Source organism: Mytilus edulis, chromosome 3 (genome assembly GCF_963676685.1).
Source record: "Mytilus edulis chromosome 3, xbMytEdul2.2, whole genome shotgun sequence".
Taxonomy (NCBI): Eukaryota; Metazoa; Mollusca; class Bivalvia; order Mytilida; family Mytilidae; genus Mytilus; species Mytilus edulis.
Genome location: NC_092346.1, coordinates 102868976 through 102890268, shown reverse-complemented (window position 1 = coordinate 102890268; position 21293 = coordinate 102868976). Strand labels below are relative to the sequence as shown.

At 31.6% G+C, this 21293-nt stretch overlaps 1 protein-coding gene across 2 annotated transcripts in view; it reads right to left on the bottom strand.

Annotated features, from left to right (window-relative positions):
- Positions 1 to 631: 631 nt before the first annotated feature.
- The window catches only part of LOC139518052 (protein eyes shut homolog), a 114318-nt gene continuing 93656 nt past the window's right edge, over positions 632 to 21293 (bottom strand). Inside the window, exons 91-96 of one of the 2 annotated variants that reach the window (XM_071309703.1) lie at positions 21065 to 21132; positions 20287 to 20522; positions 19961 to 20073; positions 19601 to 19698; positions 19090 to 19340; positions 632 to 1700 (exon numbers count right to left, since the gene is read on the bottom strand). In XM_071309703.1, coding sequence (XP_071165804.1) covers positions 1486 to 1700; positions 19090 to 19340; positions 19601 to 19698; positions 19961 to 20073; positions 20287 to 20522; positions 21065 to 21132 — 981 coding nt within the window. In that variant the 3' untranslated portion in view covers positions 632 to 1485. Of the gene's footprint in view, positions 1701 to 15213; positions 15921 to 19089; positions 19341 to 19600; positions 19699 to 19960; positions 20074 to 20286; positions 20523 to 21064; positions 21133 to 21293 lie in introns of those variants that run through there. The other variant, XM_071309702.1, reaches the window with a different exon arrangement.

The following is a 21293-nucleotide window of genomic DNA, read 5'->3' as shown; positions in this document are numbered from 1 at the left end:
AATAAAACAAGGTTTAACACACCTTTTTTATTTTTAAAATGTCCAATACAAAGTCAGGATTATGTCCGTTTCTATGTATGTTAGAGTTTGTCTTTTTTTTTTTTTTATCATTTCAGTGTTTCTGTTTCCTGTTGATTTCCTCTTATAGTTGACGTGTTTCTGTCGGTTTTGGTTTGTGACCTGGATTTATTTTCGCTTAATCAATTTATAACTATTGAACAACAGAATACTACTGTTGCCTATATATACCACATTTTTACATTAGTAACAAAATCAAGGTCAATGAGTCTCGGCTGAAGGTGCAGGGCCGAATAATGCCAATGAAAATAAGAATTAAATCCGCCAATTTTAACGAAACTTAGTACCTGTAGTCGGTTTCATAGAAAGTCTGTTTATGAAAAATTCGGTACATTTACGGTTAACTTTAAATGTAAGTATTTTTATGAAATCGACTCTATAATCATAGGGTCTTAGCAATATTAATTCTCCATAAACTAATTGTTGACGTCGAAGTCACCAGCTCCTTAATTTTGATGAGGCAGACACAAACGTTGTTTCATAATTTACCTGATAATGCGAGGTTGACACAACGAGAAATCTGAAAAATTACTATAAATCAACAACAAAATAATTTTCTACAAAAAATATTTATTATGCAAAACTGGCACTTCATCATTTAAAAATGTACATAAAGTAATGAAATATAACACTAAAATAAATAGAAATATTGTATATGCAATATCTTTAAACAACTAAAATTTATGATACATAAAACTTTACAAATATATATCATTCATACAGTTGATGTATATGTTACTGCCATAAAAATAGGTCCAAAGATATCTATAAAAATATTTATAAATATATCCTTAAGTTTTGTAGATGTCATATTTCTAAAGATGCTGTACACTGATAATATCAATGAATGTTCCACGAACCCTGGATCCACTCTTGACAGATAACATCATATTGGTTTGATGACATTAAAGATGTCTTTTCAATGTCATATAAGTTTCCCGTTTTTTTAATAATCAATTACAAAACAAACATGATAAATATGAACATTATTTGAAATTTTGGCTATTGTGAATTGTATCGTCCATCTTCGCACCTTTAATTTGTTATAAACTATAGTGTAATTGACTGATAACCATATCTGTAATTGATATATGTTAATGAGGTGCCAATTGATGATCCTTATTGGAAAATAATAAATGATAAAAACGGACCCCTGCTCAAAAAAATATAAAATATTCTCCGTGTATATTTTATAAAAAAAAAACCCATTTGGACTAACTATTGAATAAATAAAAGCAAGGTTTTACTTCAATTGACAAACACTGGTTTAGAAAGAATTCATCACAGTTGTAGACGTACTTTAGATAGACACTACAGTGGTATATTATCATTTCTAGCACAGTATAGTACTGAAATGCAAATCTTATCACGTGCACTTTAGAGTACTATAATGCTATAGTTTTGTTTCTAGCACTGTATAGTTCCATCGTTTATATCACATGCATTCTTCAGTGCATAGAAAACCGTTGTACCAGCACATCTAAATTTGTATGTTGTCCCAAAAGAACATACATAGAAACTATTACAATCTCCAGGAACAGCAAAATACTCGTTGTGTTTATCAGGCTTGCAAGGATCCGTAGGCGCTGACGTTGTTGTAGTGACTGGCTCTGTTGGAAAGGCTATAAAACGAAAAAATAGAAGGTTAGAAAAAAGCATCGTTTAAAAGGTAGTATGTTATTTTTATTACATTTGTTGATGTTAATGTTCAGGTACTACGGGTATTTATTCTCTATTTTAAAAAGCTGGACAGATAAGTTAAACATTTTTGAGAGCACTCGACCCTCCCTGTAAGTTGTAAGCTGTTTACTTTCTTTTCTTGATTTAATTTTACGCAAAACAGTGTCTGCTGTATCAACCCTCTATGTTATGTATCAGTTAAATTTATAGGAAGCAAAACGCTATCAACGATAACAGGCTTATAATTGGGTGTGCTGGACGCACGTTTTGTCTACAAAAGACTCATCGCTGAGGACCAATAAAATACGAAGTTGGGGAGCATTATAAACCGACAATTCCACAACTTGTTACACCTAGAGGTAGAAACACCGCAGTATTTCAAATAATAGGTACTGACCACCGGGTTGATTATATCCTCGGGGACGAAAGGATCACCCACTGTTGCCTCAATCCAGTGGTTGTATACTTCATGTAAATGTTAATAAATGAGCTCATCTTATATCAACTACCTAAACAAAAACCTATAACACAGGCTGGAGTACTAAATAATTCGTTTGAAAAACTTGTGGCTCTAAAGAGTCTGTGTCGCTCACCTTGGTCTATGTGCATATTAAACAAAGGACACAGATGGATTCATGACAAAATTATGTTTTGGGGATGTTGATGTGTTTGAAGATCATACTATACTAAACATGTCAACAAACAGTTGTCCAATTCATCTGAAAATTTCAGGGCAGATAGATATTGACTTGATAAACAATTCAACCTCTTGTCAGATTTGCTTTAAATGCTTTGGTTTCAGAGTTATAAGCCAAAATCTACATTTTACCCCTATGTTCTATTTTTAGCCATGGCGGCCATCTTGCTTGGTTTGCTGGGTCACTGCACACATTTGTTTATACTAGTTACCCTTATAATGATTGTGGCTAAGTTTGGTTAAATTTGGCCCAATAGTTTCAGGAGAAGATTTTTGTAAAACATTACAAAAATTTACGAAAAATTGGTAAAAAATGACTATAAAGGGCAATTACTCCTTAAGGGGTCAACTGACCATTTTGGTCATGTTGAATTATTTGTAGATCTTACTTTGCTGAACATTATTGCTGTTTACAGTTTATCTCTATCTATAATAATATTCAAGATAATAACCAAAACCGGCAAAATTTTCTTAAAATGACTAGTTCAGGGGCAGCAACCCAACAACCGGTTGTCCGATTCATTTGAAAATTCCAGGGCAGATAAATCTTGACCTGATAAACAATTTCATGCCTGTCAGATTTGCTCTAAATGCTTTGGTTTCAGAGTCATAATCCAAAATCTACATTTTATCCCTATGTTCTATTTTTAGCCATGGCGGCCATCTTGGTTGGTTGGCCGGGTCACCGGACACATTTTTTAAACTAGATACCCTAGTAATGATTGTGGCCAAGTTTGGTTAAATTTGGTCCAGTAGTTTCAGAGGAGAAGATTTTTGTAAAAGTTAACGACGACGGGCGATGGACGCCAAGTGATGGAAAAAGCTCACTTGAACCTGTGGGCCAGGTGAGTAAAAAACTGGTTTTTAACTGAAAGTCTAAATTTTCCCGTAACATAAGTCGCTTTTACTGATAAATACAAACTGTTTACGACCTAAAATTAAGAACATTAAATTCAAATACTTGATGAAAAAAGCCAATGTATCAATAAGATCCATTTTAGTTTAGTACACTTATCACCCCGGTTTTTGCATAAAATTATAATCCTGGTACTTTTGATAACTATTTGCACTTATTTGGCACAAAGTTTTGGATTTTGGGTCCTCAATGCTCTTCAACTTTGTACTTGCTTGGCTTTATAAATATTTTGATGTAAGCGTCAGTGATGAGTCTTATGTAGTCGAAACGAGCGTCTGGCGTATTTAATTGTTATAGCCTGGTACCTTTGATAACTAATTGACATTTTTACCTAACATGTTTGTTTGTTTTGTTCACGCATCGTTGTCAATAAAATGGAATTTGATGCGACTGTCATACAAGTGAGAGGTTTAACTAGCTATAAAACCAGGTTCAATCCATCATTTTCTACATAAGACTGTACCAAGTCAGGAATATGAGAGTTGTTATCAAACTAATGGACAACAAAAGAGGGACGAAAGATATCAGAGGGACAGTCAAACTCATAAATCGAAAATAAATTGACAACGCCATGGCTAAAAATGAAAAAGACAAACAGACAAACAATAGTACACATGACACAACATAGAAAACTAAAGAATAAACAACACGAACCCCACCAAAACATAGTGGTGATCTCATGTGCTCCGGAAGGGTGGGCAAATCTTGCTCAACATGTGGCACCCGTCGTGTTGCTTATGTGAATACAAATCCGGTTAATAGTCTAATTCGGAAGGTCACATTCATGAAAGGAAAGGAGATTGTTGTTACGACGTAAGGAACATATCCGATATCATTTGTGAAACGGTTATTCCATAACGGTCTACCTACTCGTGATGGTGTCCGTAAAATTTACGAAGTGATGATTTCAACTTCACCATTTGGAACTCTTGGTTTAATAGCTTCCTTGTGAGCAGCAGCCCTCTATTAATAAATCATGATAGAAAATGCAAGCCCGGGAATATTGTATCAATTGGGAGATACATACACCGTATGCAGGTGCTGCTGGAATGTTGCTACTTGGAAATGGAAAGTTCACAATTGGAAAGCTGAATTCATCTCTTTTGTCGTAAAGTTTTGTTTTCAACCGACCCTCATTGTTAATTTCTAGATGTAAGATGTAGAACATCATCTATATAGCGGAAAGTAGAGTTAAAGGATATCGCTAACTTCTTTTCTTTCTTCCTAAGAAGTTCCTGTATGAAGTCAACCTCATAATAATAGAGAAACAAGTTGGCAAGAAGAGGGGCACAATTTGTTCCCAATTGGAATGCCGAGTCTGTTGAAAAACACGTCCTCCGAACGTAACAAATATGTTGTCAATCAAGAAATCAAGCATCTTGATAATGTCAGTTTCAGAGAATTTTTTGTTAGAATCAGAGTGATCCTTTACAAAGTAGGATTTATCCCTCCCTAAGACAAGATATCTACGTTGGCCATTCTTTTTTATGAAACAAAGCAATACCAACTCATTCAATTTGTCTTTTAGTTTGGAATGTGGAATACTTGTGTAAAGAGTAGAAAAGTCAAATGTTTTAATACTATTACAAGATGAAAGAGAGTCAGATTGTATGTACTCTAAAAGATCGTAGGAATTATTAAGTATCCACATCTTATTCACGCCACCTCTAGAATAGGCAGTTTCGCAATAACTTTGAAGCCCTTCTTTTATTGCTGATAAAATAGATGTTAACAATTAAGAAAGAGGTTTCGTGGAACACTTGGAAGACCCAGCAATATACCGTTGTTTGTAAGGACACTTATGAAGTTTAGGTATCCAATAAAGTGATTGAAGATCCAGTTCTTCATCTTTGGTTGAAACTCCAAAGGAACATAGAACAGACCTATGATTATCCAGGATTTCCTCTTTGGTAAGTGTCGTGTGGGTATATGTTGAGTTTCCAAGTGAATTGTCAGTACCTAATTCGTTTATCAAGCAGTTAATGTAATGAGTTTTACACACAAAAACGATGTTGTTTGGGGCTTTATCTGCGGGGACAACAACATATTTGTCATGAAGGTAGGATAAGTGTTTTGCAACATTTGGGTCTTTAAAGATTTACAAAGCATAGGCATTGATAGATCCATTTAGTTTCTTAATTCTGATTTGTATCAACAGGTACCTCACTGCCTTAATCCATTCGTAAATAGTGTCTACGTCTTAGCTTAGCCCATTGCCTGGCATAATCCTCGACTGAATCCATCAAAATATTAAAGTTGTATTTCCAATTGATGGATTTAGGCTCACGATATTTCGGACCACTCGAGAACACATCTCGTAGGGAAGTGTTATTAACAATGTTGAGGTCACCGGTAATAACGTGGCCAGCCGAATTATATGTGAATTGGAAACTAGCACAAGTGCAATCAGGAGGTTTAGACTTGAAGTCGTCAATACTGAGATCCTGGAAAACGTGTTTGTAATTGAAAATTTTAGTTGCAATAGGTTTGGTATAGGTATAAGAAATGATTGGTACAGACTGGTCTTTGAAATAAGGAGGTATTTTTGATTGAACAATTTATGATGAAGGATATTGCCTAAGTTGACGCCATCGAGATCTTTGTTGGCAAATTAAATATTAAGGAAATATCTTTCCCCTTTTTCATCTTTTCCAATGCGGACTTGCTTGAAAAGTCTGTGACTTGCAATATCCGAAATTATAGCTGCCATATTCAACACTTGTAACAGGCATTTTATTATGTAGAAAATGGTGGATTAAACCTGGTTTTTTAGACAGCTGAACCTCTCACTTGTAAGACAGTCTCATTCAATCTCATTGTATTGACAACGAACGCGTTTCAACTTCTTACTTTATTAGGCCCATCAACTTTTTTTTATTTGAGCGTTACTGAAGAGTAATTGTAAACGAAACGTGAGCCTGATGTACACAATTGTTAGTCTGGTATCATTGACGAGTAGTTTCTATCTATTATAATCACTATAACACATTATATAATATTATTCATAGTTCATAATGAAGACATAATGTGCAACAAGCAAACAAGAATAAGTTATAGATCGTACGGCCGTAGTGTATGCCTGCTAGAAGCTTATTATGTCACAATTCCTGATCATATAGGCATCGTATACCATGGCATTATTTATTCCAGGCTTAACTCAAACCTTATAGTATTATGTAGCTATAACTGTGAATGGGACACAAATATGTCATTCGGTTCAACTGTTGCTTTTGGAGTTTATGCAACTCAATTGTGGACTTTTGATTGTCTGTTCTTTCCCTTTTTGTCAAGACATTGTCCGTCTTAAGCCGACTTGTGGGTTTTGATTGTGGTCTTAGGAATTAATTTTTTCAATTTGTTGAATGTATATTGTTAAACTAAGTAATTTGAGTTGTTTGTATGAGTGTATAACAAACTATGTGACGTGTTATTGCTCTATGGAACAGTACTTGCCTCCAACAAGTTATGTGTTTTGTAGTGATTAATTGCTCATTAATTGCTAACAATCAGTACTGTTGAATAGTTTTGTCTTTAATTCAATTTTCAAATACTTTCTTTGTCGTAATAACCATTTACTATTTTTCAATTTCTTTGTTCAAACTATTTTCTGAATGCAAATGCACTCGTCATAATTACCAGCTTTACTGTGTGACGTCATCAGATGACAATGCGAATACTTTAACTGTAATAATATTGACGTTCTATTTCAAATCAGTCACGGACCGGCGATGTTGTAGAAGTGTTTTACTTTCAACATACATGCGTATGCTTTACAATTGCAAATTTGAAGACAATTCTTTATCGTGAAATCTTCGGATTACATTATGTAAGAATAATATCGTTTCAAAAGAATCCATATACCAAAAAGTCATAGTCATGTCGTACAAACTAAATAAATTTTTAAACCAGGATCACAGAAGTATAAAAAATGGTCAAGGTTAGACGAACATTCTGGATATGCCTTAAAATAAACAGCATTAAAATTGAGTTTCAATTATAAATGCTGTTTATCACAAGAACATCTATATTGGAGCATACTGATTAAAATATATTGGTTTCTGTCAACACTGACTATTATTAACATTGTACTACATGTCACAAGTCATTTTTCTCCCAGATTTGTTTTCCTGTTATTTAATATATGACACTTTGTAGTGAAATGATTTTGCCATTTGATTAGGGACTTTCCGTTTTGAAATTTCCTCGGGAGTTTTTTGTGATCTTACTTTTTTGTATTTCGCCTTTTTGAATATCTTTCTTGATATACCCGATATGATTACATGCAAATATATATGTTAGTGTTTGCATTTCTGTTTATTTGGCTTTATTCTAAAATACTATTTAGGTGAGAATGGTGTTATATTGTATCATTATGAACACGTCTTGAAGAATTAAATCCTTCCTTTAACAATTATGTATAGTGTGTAAACTACGGACCTTAAAGGCCTACAATATGTTTCATTTTTTGTTACCTACTAAAAACTCTTTTGCAATACGAATTTTACAGACTTAACAATTATGTATACTGCGTTCATCATACCTATGTCCTACGCTCTCGTTCTCATTAATGTTGAATATTGTTTGATCAACATACATACGTAAATAAATACAGCTTCTGCCCATCTTTCATAGTTAAATGTTTTCGGCTTCTGCCCATCTTTCATAGTTAAATGTTTTCGGAGGTCTAAGATCTTTAGTTAACAGTAAAAAAATGTGATCTGCAATTTAACTAACTTTGTCCTATTTTGATTGTGCCATAGTAAATTTACATTACCAGTGATAAACAAAGAAAACGCCTATACCCTGTCTCTCGACACACCCGACCTCTGTTTTTTTTGTTTAATAATTGGTTCCTTGGTTGTCTCTTTTTACTCGAACTATGAGATTGAACACCAGTAAACTACTGTTCCCTTAATTTTATATATAGTAAAAAGAGATAGTAAAATAACGAAAATACTGAACTAAGGAAAATTCAAAACGGAAATTTCTGTATCAAATGGATAACTCTAAAGCTTGACAATTTGAAGTAAGAAAACATCATCTATTTTAACCTAGATTTTAACGGGACGGTTTATCCTTCTCTGCTTTGCCTTCAAATATTTAAAAGACCAGCCTTCCGTAGTTTACAATACTTCCATGTTTAGTCCTCTTCTGGTTAATTAATTTGGTCCCTAAGTAAAATTTCATTGTTTATGAAGAAGCCTAATTTATTCTCTTTCTACATCAGTCCACGGTGTACTTATCTGGTCTCACTCATCCCGCCTTACGTATGTTATCTTCATTTTATCAGAGGGCATCAGTACTATACGACGGTCATTTGCATATCTTTCAAATAAAAGAAAATTCTGCATTTCTGATAACAATACAGCATGGTTCGAGCTTTGACACATTCAGTGGGATATTTCCAACGGCATGCCACATTATTTAATTGAGTTATTTTCTTATTATCAAGGTGACATTGTCAATAGTATGCGGTTTGAAAATGAACGTGGGTTGCATGATGTACGAGAGGTACATTATATCAAATAAAATTCTTGTTAAAATGGTAAAACATATTGCTTATGCACCACATTTTAAATCGATTTGTGACAATATTTTTCAACAGGATATAAGATTACATAACTTGATTTATAGGAAGTACCACGTCATGTTAAAAGATAAATTTATCCCCCATGGAATGGAAGTAATTTTCCTAACCTAATATCACCCAAATGTATCAAGATTACATAATTTCTTGTATTTTATTCAGAATAAACCTAACAACAAGAGCTTCTGGGTTAATCAGCTTTCCTTTCAATATCAGTGGACCCTACATTTCGTTTCCGAGTCTTATTTTCATTTATTAATGAAGTATTGAATTTTTCTTTTCTCACTCATTAGGTAATTCAACAATCACATACACCACTAACAAACAGCGCAGTGTAGCAATATACTGATACTATTTTGATAATCTTAAAAATAGTTACTCGTAGAAAGATTTAATAATAATAATTGCAAACTATTAGTTCAAGCATTTTTATTTAATCTGCGTTAATAATTTTAAATTATTTGTTTCCAAGCAGTTCACTGGGTTCATAATTTGATACGCCAGACGTTTGTTTATATAAAATCCACCAGTGGCGCTCAAATCAAACCAGCTGGAAAGCAACAGAAGAGTGTTACAACTGGAAATTAATCCTACTGTTTCAAATAAATCACTGAACAAAAAAATAATTTACGAAAAGAGCAAATCAAGACATTTCACGTCACCCTATACTAGCTAACAATTTGGCTTGTGATACTTTCGAGGCGTACAGAAGAAGTGTCAATAAACTGATAAATCACCAAAAGAAATAGTTGTACTTCTGAAAGTTTTGAAGAACTTACACGATGAAAGCAATGTTACAGAACTTTCCCTGATAAGATCAAATATTACCGTTATACACTAATATCTATCTAAAAAATAATAGTGGTACAATTATTACCTGAAACGATTGAATAGAATATCTATTCAGAATAAATTTAATCAATTTAGTCATAAACATATCATTATAACTACGATTGCATATTTTGAAAAGAGCCTCTGATAAATAATTATTTAACTAATATATTTTCCGACTATCTTCTTTTTAAAAGCAAACTGGTAGACACAAATATATGCATACTAGTGTAGTGGTAAATATATGTCATTAAGATTTCTAGACAAGTATAACTAGCCAATTATTTCTAAGGCAAATACATTTATCTTTACATTATAGATAAGTATACAAAGAATTATCTCAGCTGATATCCAAGAATTCATTATAGTATATGGTATAGGAGTCTTTCTAAAAATAATCTTATGATATAGCACTTCATTTCAAAACCAATGGAAATATTGTAAAGGGATGGATACTCTGAAGTGTTACGCAAATGATACCAAAGGTTGAGATACTCTGAAATTGACGTCATGACAAAATGAAACCTTCTCATATTCTTACAATAATCTCATATCACAAATATTGTCAAACCATCTGTATATACTTTTCAGATATTTATAGATTATCGTTTATCATCTCAACGAGATTGATTTTCTCGCTTGAGCCGGTACGGAGAAAACGAAAAAAAAAACCAATCGAGTAGAGATGACCAAAGACAATCTGTTTATCGCTATTTTACCTATGACGACGTTGTCAATTTCATGTCAATTTCATTAGAAACGCCTTAGATTCTAGCGATAATTTTCCATCTCAATCGAGTAGCATGATATAAAAAATTATCACAAAAAAAGATCAAAGGAAAAATGCACAAAATAGCAATAAACTGCCCTATTTAAAAGCTAAATCATGAATACATGAGTTCGAAAAGTATGTCTAGATAAGATGTTTAGAATAGGTGTCAACCGACAATATAGTTTTGAAAGAACAGTGTGGTTAATAAGACAGAACTATAACATACGTTCCAAAGAGGAAAACAAATTCTGTAAAATGTCAACTGGTACAACATTTACAGTTTTTTGTTCTTTACAGAATGAAGAGTATAGAATATGTTTTCCATCAGTTATAGATACTACGGCATTGTTTATAAGAAAATGTCCAAGTGATCTTTTGTTGGGTACAATAAATATATATTGACAAGATAAAAGAGGGGTGAAAGATACCAGAGGACATTCAAACTCAAAGATCGAAAATAAACTGACAACACCATGGCTAAAAATGAAAAAGACAAACAGACAAATAATAGTTCAAATGACACAACATAAAAAACTAAAGACTAAGCAACACGAACCCCACCAAAAACTGAGGGTGATCTCACTAATAATGATAATACTACTACTAATATACTTTGACAGGGTAACAATCCTGCACAGTCAAACAGATGCCCCTTTACAGCAAGGGCTTTACTGCAGGATAGATGATCATATTTCTATACCCCCTGTCAACTCCCAGTATATGTTGTTAAGAACTGGTGTAAGGTTGGAAATACATTTGTAACAACAAATCAGAGTATTAATTAATGCTGATCTATCACAGAAAGTAGTTCAGGAACAGACCTTATTTAAAACAAACTGCATCTGATGACTGATCGTAAAAAGGGAATGGTTAAATAACATATGTTCCAATGCATATATGATTATAATAAGAAATGCACACATTGAATAGTGTATTTACAATAAGCAGTTTTTGAGTAATAAAATTTTTAATTTTGTTTCAAATCAAGTCCATCCCATCAGCTTAAACGTTAAGAAAATGAGTGAGGGGTACAAGAAATGATTTTACTAAAAACATGTCCTGCCATATCATTTTTTCTTCTTTTCAAATTCTATCATGCATAACAGAAAAGTTGAAATAATATGCTTTTTGTTCTAAAAAAAAAAATTGACACAATTGACAGCATGGTTATTTGACATGAAAAAGCAACTTTCTTATATAAACACTTAACTATAGTTTTATTCAAGTTAAACTTATTAAGATTGGTTTATTCCATCTTTGTTGAAAGTATGAAAAAAGTTTAATTGTGAAACTATGATTATTTATATGAAAATAGCCCAAAATTGGTAAAAAATTATTAAAAATAAGAAAATCTTCAAATTGAGTACTTTCAAATGGCTGTAGCAAAAAAGATTTTTTTTTACAGTCATATAAATCCAAAAATCTGGTTAATTCTATAAATTTTTGGCTCCTCAAAAGTGTACATCCTTTATAAATTTGGCAGTTTCCGAAATTTGCCTGAATAAGAGTACTTTTAATAGCTTCAAATTTTAAAAACAAAGGATACATAAATATCTGAATACAACTGATGCTATTTCACTATAAAAGACCAAATAGAACAGTGCAGAACAATTGAAGACAACTTTTCCTGAGAATAAATAGTCCGTCAGAAGCAATTTCATCAGGAATGTTCTAATCCAAAACATGAATGCCAAGATTGTATAAATACTTGTCTTTGTGAGAAGATATGTGACCAAAAGCAACCTTTATGTCAACGTTGCCTGTGAGAGTTGAAATCTTAGTTCACTGACTTATGAGCTGATGATACCATTTGTAATATGAGCAAGTGGAATAATCTCTTCAAAAATTTCAATGGAGTTTGCAACCATAATTACCCATTAAAATACATCATCAAAGTCTTAGATAGATAATTTAAAAGCAGTGTACACTGCTTTTAAATTGTCTATTAACGAGGAAACCCCTGTTTTCCCCTCAAAATGTTGCGGTCGTATAAAAATTTGTTATAATTATAAATGTTGTTGTCATAAACACCTGTCAGTTGTTTCTATGCTATGTATCATGTGAGTTCATCATTGTAGATCATGTGTTGAGATTTAGTTGAAGGTTTTAATTAAATATAATGGGATATTGCCTCCAACACATGTACTGTTTCTACATTCTGTCATGTGTCAAAGTGGGTTTCTTGCCAACTATTTGACTCAATAATTCTAGACAAAAAAAATCTGTATATGAGTTGACAAAATATGTATTGCCTTCTAAGTTCATTTGCAAGTGGTAACAGCAGGTACAGTGAGTAGAGTTGACAATAATGTATTACTAGCAAATACAGAAAGAGAAGATAAAATACAAATTATTCTATGTGCACTACAAGACATTAAAATAAATAAAGTCACAACTGGTTTGTATATAATTAACTTTATTTGCATTGTATTTAGAAAATGCTGAAATGGATAATTAGTTAAACAACAGTATTCAGCAATATTAAATTCTCCTAAAAGTCAAAAGAAGTCCTTTTTTAAGTTTCTTTAACTGCTTGACCTTCAAATGGTAATTTAAGAATCTGAGAATAAGTACAAATCTCTAAGGCATGAAACATCCTTTTCTATGTCCCATGTTTCTTTTGTTGTTTTTGTTTGTTTTCTTACTGCTAATTCTCTGTCAACAAACATTTTCAAAACTCTTTTATTTTTGCAAAAAGTATATGAGCTGCATCGGACAGTAATCGACCGTATGCAAATGAAAATCAATACCTCTGTTAACCTATTTTGTGTTGAAATAACTTCTATGGAAAGTCTGTTATTGTTCCAAAAGTATGTTTTCATAAGAAGACAACCCTTCAAAACGGACCCAAATGCATCTTTTATATCTTAATTATTCCAAAATTGAACAAAGCCTCATACATGTATCTGTGTACATGAACTTGCATAAGGTCGATTTCTATCAAACGCAGCTCATATTATAGTGTCTTTTCATTGAAGTTGCATTATGAAAATAATCAATTGACCTGTTTCTATCTTCGACATTTATTTGACAATTTCTATAATTTAGTGGTGTCCAGATGGTCCATATAATCTGAGAATATGCATAAAACAATAATATACGCCGTCATTATCCTCTGGCAAGCCTATGGCACAGTATTTCGTCATTGTTTTCACTATTTACAACTTGCATCAGGAACGCAATTCTTTTTTGTTTGATCAAATTTGTATGCTGCTGGGCATGAGTAACTCATTGGCGTCTCTTGTGAACAAAATATAAATGCTCGACAATTATTTGGATCCGAAAAGTAAACTTCCCCAACAGTTTTTACTCCTTTGCATGATGCTGCTGGAAGTGTAAAAAACATCTTTCCATTAATAAGTCACACATTCGATTAGAGTTATCCATGCAACTGTCATCAGCTTACTGAGTACCATGCAGTCGCCATCAGCTTATCTAGAGTTATCCATGCAACTGTCAACATTTAACATGTACTCAACTGTCCATGCCTTGGTATCTGCTTCATGCTTGCATCATTTTCATGCAATGTTGAATTTTAGACACAAGCAATCACTGTTTTCATTGATTTTGTGTCTGCATCAAACAAACAAAACACATGCTGCTGTTTACAAGCTTATCTGACAAAAAATTAAACATGCATTTCTTCTTGTTTTGTTTTTGTCATTCTCCATTAAAATCAGACATACATGCAGACATCTCCTTTGTATGGAAAGCCATTTATTTATTTTTCGTTAGTACTGACGGCAATGTCTGTTGGTTTTCTCATAGCATTACATGCAAACATCAATAACAATAATGCACATACACTTGTTCTATCATGCCTCATCAAATTAAGGTTAGTTACATACATGCTTTATGTCATTTCGATTCTATATTCAAACATTTAACGAGGTTTTACTTTCAAGACATGACTCAGGTGTCACATTTGTTTTTGTTAAATGACACAACTTTAAAAACAATTTATAAATCTGCAAGTAAAGAAGACCCCCAACTATAAATGACTCAAATAGTGTCATTGATTTTACAGATACAGGTTTTTTAAATTTAATATGCTTTAAGTTACATATAACTATTTCAGACAATCAATTTAAATCATAATCATTCTTTTGATATTTTGGGAGCCTCTATAACTAATATCCAAGTAAATAATTCAAAGCAACATAGTAAAACTCCAAGTGAATAAATTGTAAAATATAGGTCAAAGTGAGCTACTTTTCATGGGAGATTGTCACCAAAGGCATCATTACACAAAGTATCTTTTTATTAATTGTCTTGCAATCAAAAGTATGAAAAAGCTGTAACAAACAAGTGAAAAAGTCTACATAGCAAACCTTAAATGACCATATATAACATAAAAGCACTGCCCGTATTTTTTCTCTGTTAATATATCTATTGTGAACAGACAGAAAAATCCAACATCAAGATAAACTTTTCACACAGAAACCTGAGACAGTATCATATACATGTATTATTATACTTATACAACTGTTAACCTTGTATGGTTGTATAACTAGGGACCAAATGAGAGGTCTAAGTTCAATGGTAAAATATATAAACCATTTCCTATCATTGGCTTCTACCATACTGTAAGTAGTATGTGTAACAAACCTTTAAAACAAATTCAATGAGCATAAAAAAAATATGCAATAAAATTGGTGGAAGAAATTTTAATAAATATTCATAAATCTGTACACATGCATAAAATATAAAACTGAAATTAAAAGCTACTAACTATGGCCATTTTTGAGATTTTTCCCTAATATGCTTTGGATTTCATCATAAAAGAGGGACTCACATTAGGGAAAGAAATGTCAAGCATTTGTTTTGTCTCATTTAAAAATGTATTCATTAAATTTTGCATGAAATAGTTTAAAAGGAAAGTCCTTGGTAAATTTTGTTTAAAACAGTATTAACACATAAAGTCCAAAAAATATTAAAATTAATCACAGCGTTATCAGTAGAGAAGTATAAATCTTTATAAACTGATAAAATACTTATATAGTATGTTTCATTTATAAAATGAGTTTTTATTTGATATGATTTTGAAGATATTTTTTCACTATTAATCAATAAGTTGACATTTTTCTTGATCCAAAAAAAAAATTTATCTTGAATTTGCAATGTAGCAAACAATAACATTTTAAACAATCCATATAAAAATATGTTTTTCAAGAATTTCAATAGCAGTATGTTTATGGACAAGTTACATCAAATTTGCAAGATGAAGTTCCTAAGTCAAATGAATAATCAGGTGAGCAGGTGAGTTTGTACGGTGGCATTCCAGGATAACATATCAGGTAAGCTCTACAATCAGTCGGATCATTGAAGTAAGCCACACCAGAAACACCTTCACACGGATCTGTAATCACAAAATACCTGCTCAGTATTTGACTTTAGTGTGCAAAGTGCTGAGAGACATATAGGTCCGGTGAGGTGTGATAATAGTCTGTACACCTAATCCTATGTAGTATTGCTTAAATCTTTATAAAGTGAAATAGGTATTTACTAGTTTGATATATTAAGTGCTTCTTAATCAAAATGTTTACAAGCATGTGATAGATATATTATATATATTCTGTGCAGGTCAATACTCATTTATCAGCCCTTGAAAGATTATTTTATAATAAGGTTATATTTCCCAATTTCAGGACACACATACAGTGAGACATATTCTACACTTAACAAGTTGATTGCAATGGCTTTAAACTAAAATTTTCACATCAAATATCAAACATTTATAGTATAAAAAAAAGTATATCCTCCATTTAAAATTTCCTAGTATTAAAAATTAAAGATCTCAACAAGTCAACATAAAAAATAAATAATGAGCACAAAGTCTGTAAAACATCCCTGATACTTCAAGTACAAGAAGAATCAACTTGACATCCTTTTGTTGCTATGTTGAATGATGTGCCAGAGGGACAAGTTCCAGTTATTGGATCCAGTCCAGGATAACAGTATATGTAACCACGGCAATTGTTTGGATCTATGTAATATGCTTCAGTAGTAAGTCCATAACAGGGATCTGGAAAATCACAATCCATCGTTACCATGGTAACTGATTGTTGTTAGTCCAGTTTGATTAAATGCAGAAGATTTTGAAAATTTGAAGAATCTAACTAAGGAAATATTACTGAAGATTTTGAAGTATCCAAATATATAAAATTTACATTGGTAAAGTATGGCAGTAAAGATTGGAAGCATTATTAAGTCTGATAAAGTAAAGAGAAATCTAACTAGGTCAAATGTTAAGAAGAGAAGTAAATATTTTCTACTCTAGACAAGAAAATAAATATGCTGAGAAGTTTAAGAAAGTATTATATTATCAAAATGGGATAACTATGACATAAATTATTCAGTTTATGGGACAGATAATTTATATCAACTTGAACAGAGAAGCTTTCCTACTACTTTCTTTAAAAAAGTCATTTAAGGTAGCACAATGCAAAGATTTTTTCACTCCCAATCAGACAACTTTAAACTGATGTAATTCATTTCATCCTTCTTTATATTTTATAAATGAGGTACCAAAAGAAAGAAGAAAGATTAGTCTTTCAAATTGTGATAATTTCATTATGACATAATTATTACATAATTAATTATTATGTAATTAGTCGCTATATTGTGATGTCCACACTTGAATGAATTTAGCGTCTTTGTTTTTCATAGCATCTCAAAATATTTTATAGATTCTTGTACAACACAGCTTGACCTCCAAAACTGTGTCTCAGATTTCCAAAAACATCAATAGAACAAATTTTATACCCAATTGAACTTAGTGGTCTCTAATGAATTGATGTTGCAAACTTCATTGAAGATTTATAAGAGAATGAAATACAATAGGAAAAATCTGAGACACAGTTTTGGAGATCAAACTGTGTTGTGCAAGAATCTATAAGTATTTTGGGATGCTATGAAGAACAAAGAAGCTAAATTCATTCAAGTATGGACATCACAGAATGGCAACTAATTACATTACAATTAATTATGTAATAATTATGTCATAATTAAATTATCACAATTTGAAAGATTAATCCTTCTCCTTTCTTTTGGTACCTCATTTATAAAATTTGAAGAAAGATGAGTGGAATTACATCAGTTTAAAGATGTCTGATTGGGGATGAAAAATCTTTGTATTGTGCTACCTTAAATAAGCAAAATAATCTTTTTCTCAGAAGTAAACTTTTTCCTGATATACTTAATACCATTTCAAACAAATTCAATGCATATTTTACAGATTTACTCAATTTTCTTATTCCAATCAGTGTCAAATAAACAGGGACAAAAGTGCTTTATATAAGTTCTTTTCTTGTAAAGAATTGTTGACATATCATAAATTTTTGCTATAACAACTAACTAGGGTTTAAGATGTTGATCTCCACTCAAGGTATAAGCCTCAGATCATTCCTCATTATGATTTTTTTAATCTCTCAATTATTTCAACATTTGCAGAAAATTACTGCCACCAAAAGATGTAATTTCTACAATCATCTTTTATCCATTTAGTTTTCAAAGAGTTTGTCCTTAGAAATAAGAGAAGCTGTCAAGTATTATACAATCCCATCAATAAGATGCATTTCAGTGCAATTAACATAGAAAAACACTGCGTCAAAGTCAACACTAATCTTCTTACTATTTTGTATCAATAATTCAGTTAAATGGGATTAACAGGATTGGGATTTTGTAATCAATGTTCCAACTGGAGTCAACCAATAATGGGAACAGCTTATTTATAGATGGTTTCCAATATTAATTGGTGCAAAACAGCAGTGTGCTGGTATCAAACGCCTCTATTACTGTAAATTCAGAAATTATTGCAAGGTTTTTATAAATGTGAAATAACGCCTCTAGGTGAGTTTGGCATAATAGAAACCCACATTCTGATAACTGATACATATATCTGTATGCAGCTTCTTCTTCAGAACAATTTTGTTCATTCTTCAAAAACCGCATAAATAAATGTATGCAACAATTTCTCAATTTACAGCAATAAGAGGATGATAAGGTCATGCCTTTCAAATAATTCAGATAATTATAAACATCAGTTGATACATGATTGTCCATGCAGAATTATTTTGTTTTCCATTCCCAAGTTTTCATATAGAATACACATTATATATTCATTCCACAGATTTTGAATATGACATGCTATTTATATTTGCAGTATGAACAGTAAGTGTATAAAGCAGTGTTTTAGTAACAAATAATCACAAAACAAAAATACAAAACAAATAAAAACGGCATAACTAAAAGCAAATTAAATCAATAATTTAGAACTAAAATCTATACTTTGTAAAAATGTTTTTCTCATTTCTTTATTTTATTCTATTGATTTTACTTCATTTGATTCCTTTATTATTTAATCTTATATTTAAAAAAAAAAACCAAAAAACATTGAATGAAACATCAGTTTATATAAATATTGGTGAAAATCTCAGATGTCTTGGAAATCTAACTCTTCACTTTCAAATAGATTTCATGTCTTTACTACGAATATTTTCCACTATGTATATAAAATGCTGACTTACTTTGTGGAACTGTAGCAGTGGGACCGGTTGAACCTGAACCTGGACTTGTGGCAGACACAGTAGCCTGTTCAATAGCTAAGTCACTCTCAAACACATACAGTCCACCAACATGCAGTGTGATTTGACCATTGACTGTTTCTCTGGGAGCATTCTCTATCAACAATCCCTTTATCAAGGTCACTAAGGTTGAATCTTGTTCACCACTGAAGGTCAGGATGAAATTGACCTTGTCAACTCCAGATGAATCTCTCCTGCAGATGAATATCATACATAAAGTTATCTCCCTTTACTTCAAGCTGTTCTTTAAAAATGAATTAGGTATTTATCTTTTAGTACATTGTTGATGAACTCCAAATAAGAAAGAAAACTTACATTAATTAAACTTAATTTTTTGTCAAACAATATTTTTTCACCTTTTACCTTGAATGTTTCACATGACTTTTATAACCCTTTACAAAAGACAAAACATTAATCAATTAACAGCTCTTGCACTTCTAATATCTTTGCTTACGTAAATGCTTTGACTTCACAGTTTTCATAATCTTTAAAAGATTCTCTAGGAACCAGTCTCCCTGATGCATCAGTTACTGGCCCATATGTTTCATTTAACTGAAAAAGATAAAATCATATTTGACATATCTATCCTATCTTCACGAGACAACTTAACCTGATATTAATAAAAGACACAGTCTATTTTCAAAAGATAAAATATATGAATAAGTCAGTTATATTTTTGAACCTTACCAAATTGTACTATAATAAGCTCCTTAAAATTTATTAATTAATAAAAGAGGATATGAGCTAAGCTTGATTTTTTTTGTCAAAATGTGGATCAAAATTATATCTAAATCCCTTGAGTACAAAAACTTACTGCTTTACAGAATCTGTTTGCCAGCATTTGGAATTGAGCTGAGTTAGGATTGGCCAGCTGAGAGTTGTAATCAAAGTTCAGCAACACAAAAGACATGTTATAAACTGTCTTCACTGAAATCAAAATATAATTCGGTTATTAAAACACAACACAAAAAGTCTCTGGTCATTTGTGTTTCAATCAAAAACTTTCTGGCACATCTTTATTATCTAATACTTAAACCTTAATATTTTCTGTTTGTCAATAGTCTGAAATTCAATAAAACTCAAAATTATTGAAGCTATAATATTATTTGAGAATTTGCATCCATTTTAGCTATTACTCACCTGGACTAGGTGTGGGTCCTACAGGTCCAAGGAGATAATCCGATATATTGATGGCAATGTTATCAAATCCACCTCCAGAGTAGACGAGGTTGTTTCCAATAAACATCATGTCTCTGTTCTGTATGGGGTAAGTGTCTGCCTGACTGGTTATTGCATTGGTAACCAGTTCTTGTTGGATTTCATCTGTACCATTGAATACCAGACTGAAGGTCAGTGTATAGTCTGGGCTGCCTGGACTAAATACGGATAAAAAATGAATTAATTAAGGTTCAGTTATTACACAAAAGACTATGGTTAAACTCAATTCATTATGATATTATTTCCAAGTAATCAATATACAAATTTGAATTATTAGATATGAAATATATTAAAATGAAAATAATTAAACAAATACATTTTTTCTTTCTTTCTAGAACTAGAAAGATGATGATATTAATTGCTTGAGACAGTTACCAATGCCCTCTATAAGAAAATTTAATTGTTAGCCTAATGAATGCATTGAAAGAACCCCATAGATATTGTATTACACTGCATTTTACACCAAATTATGAACCAACAAGCAACAAATGTCTTTTAACAAGTAAAAAGTTTGCAAACTATAAATCTTAAAAAAACCCAATGAATCTGTGAAAGCTTCATCTTAAATTACCTCCTTCCAAATATTCAAACAGTAATAAAAAAGATGAAACTTTTATACACACTACACATGTAACATACTAGATAAATCATGGCATGATCATTTACACAATGTATTAACAAGGACTAGTATCATACTCACGCTATGTGATCAAAGAAACATCGGTAATATCTCTGTTGCAACACACTGTTTTTGAAAAAGTTATTAATCTAAAAAATAAAACATCCAATCAAAATGCAATCTATAGTCAATAATATTCTTTTGGATTTGAATTTTTTACCAGTTCATTTTTTTCAGATTTGCAACTTTCAGAAAATAGATGGGACATGAAAATATTAGTTATACAAACTAAAGTTTTTATCTTTTATTA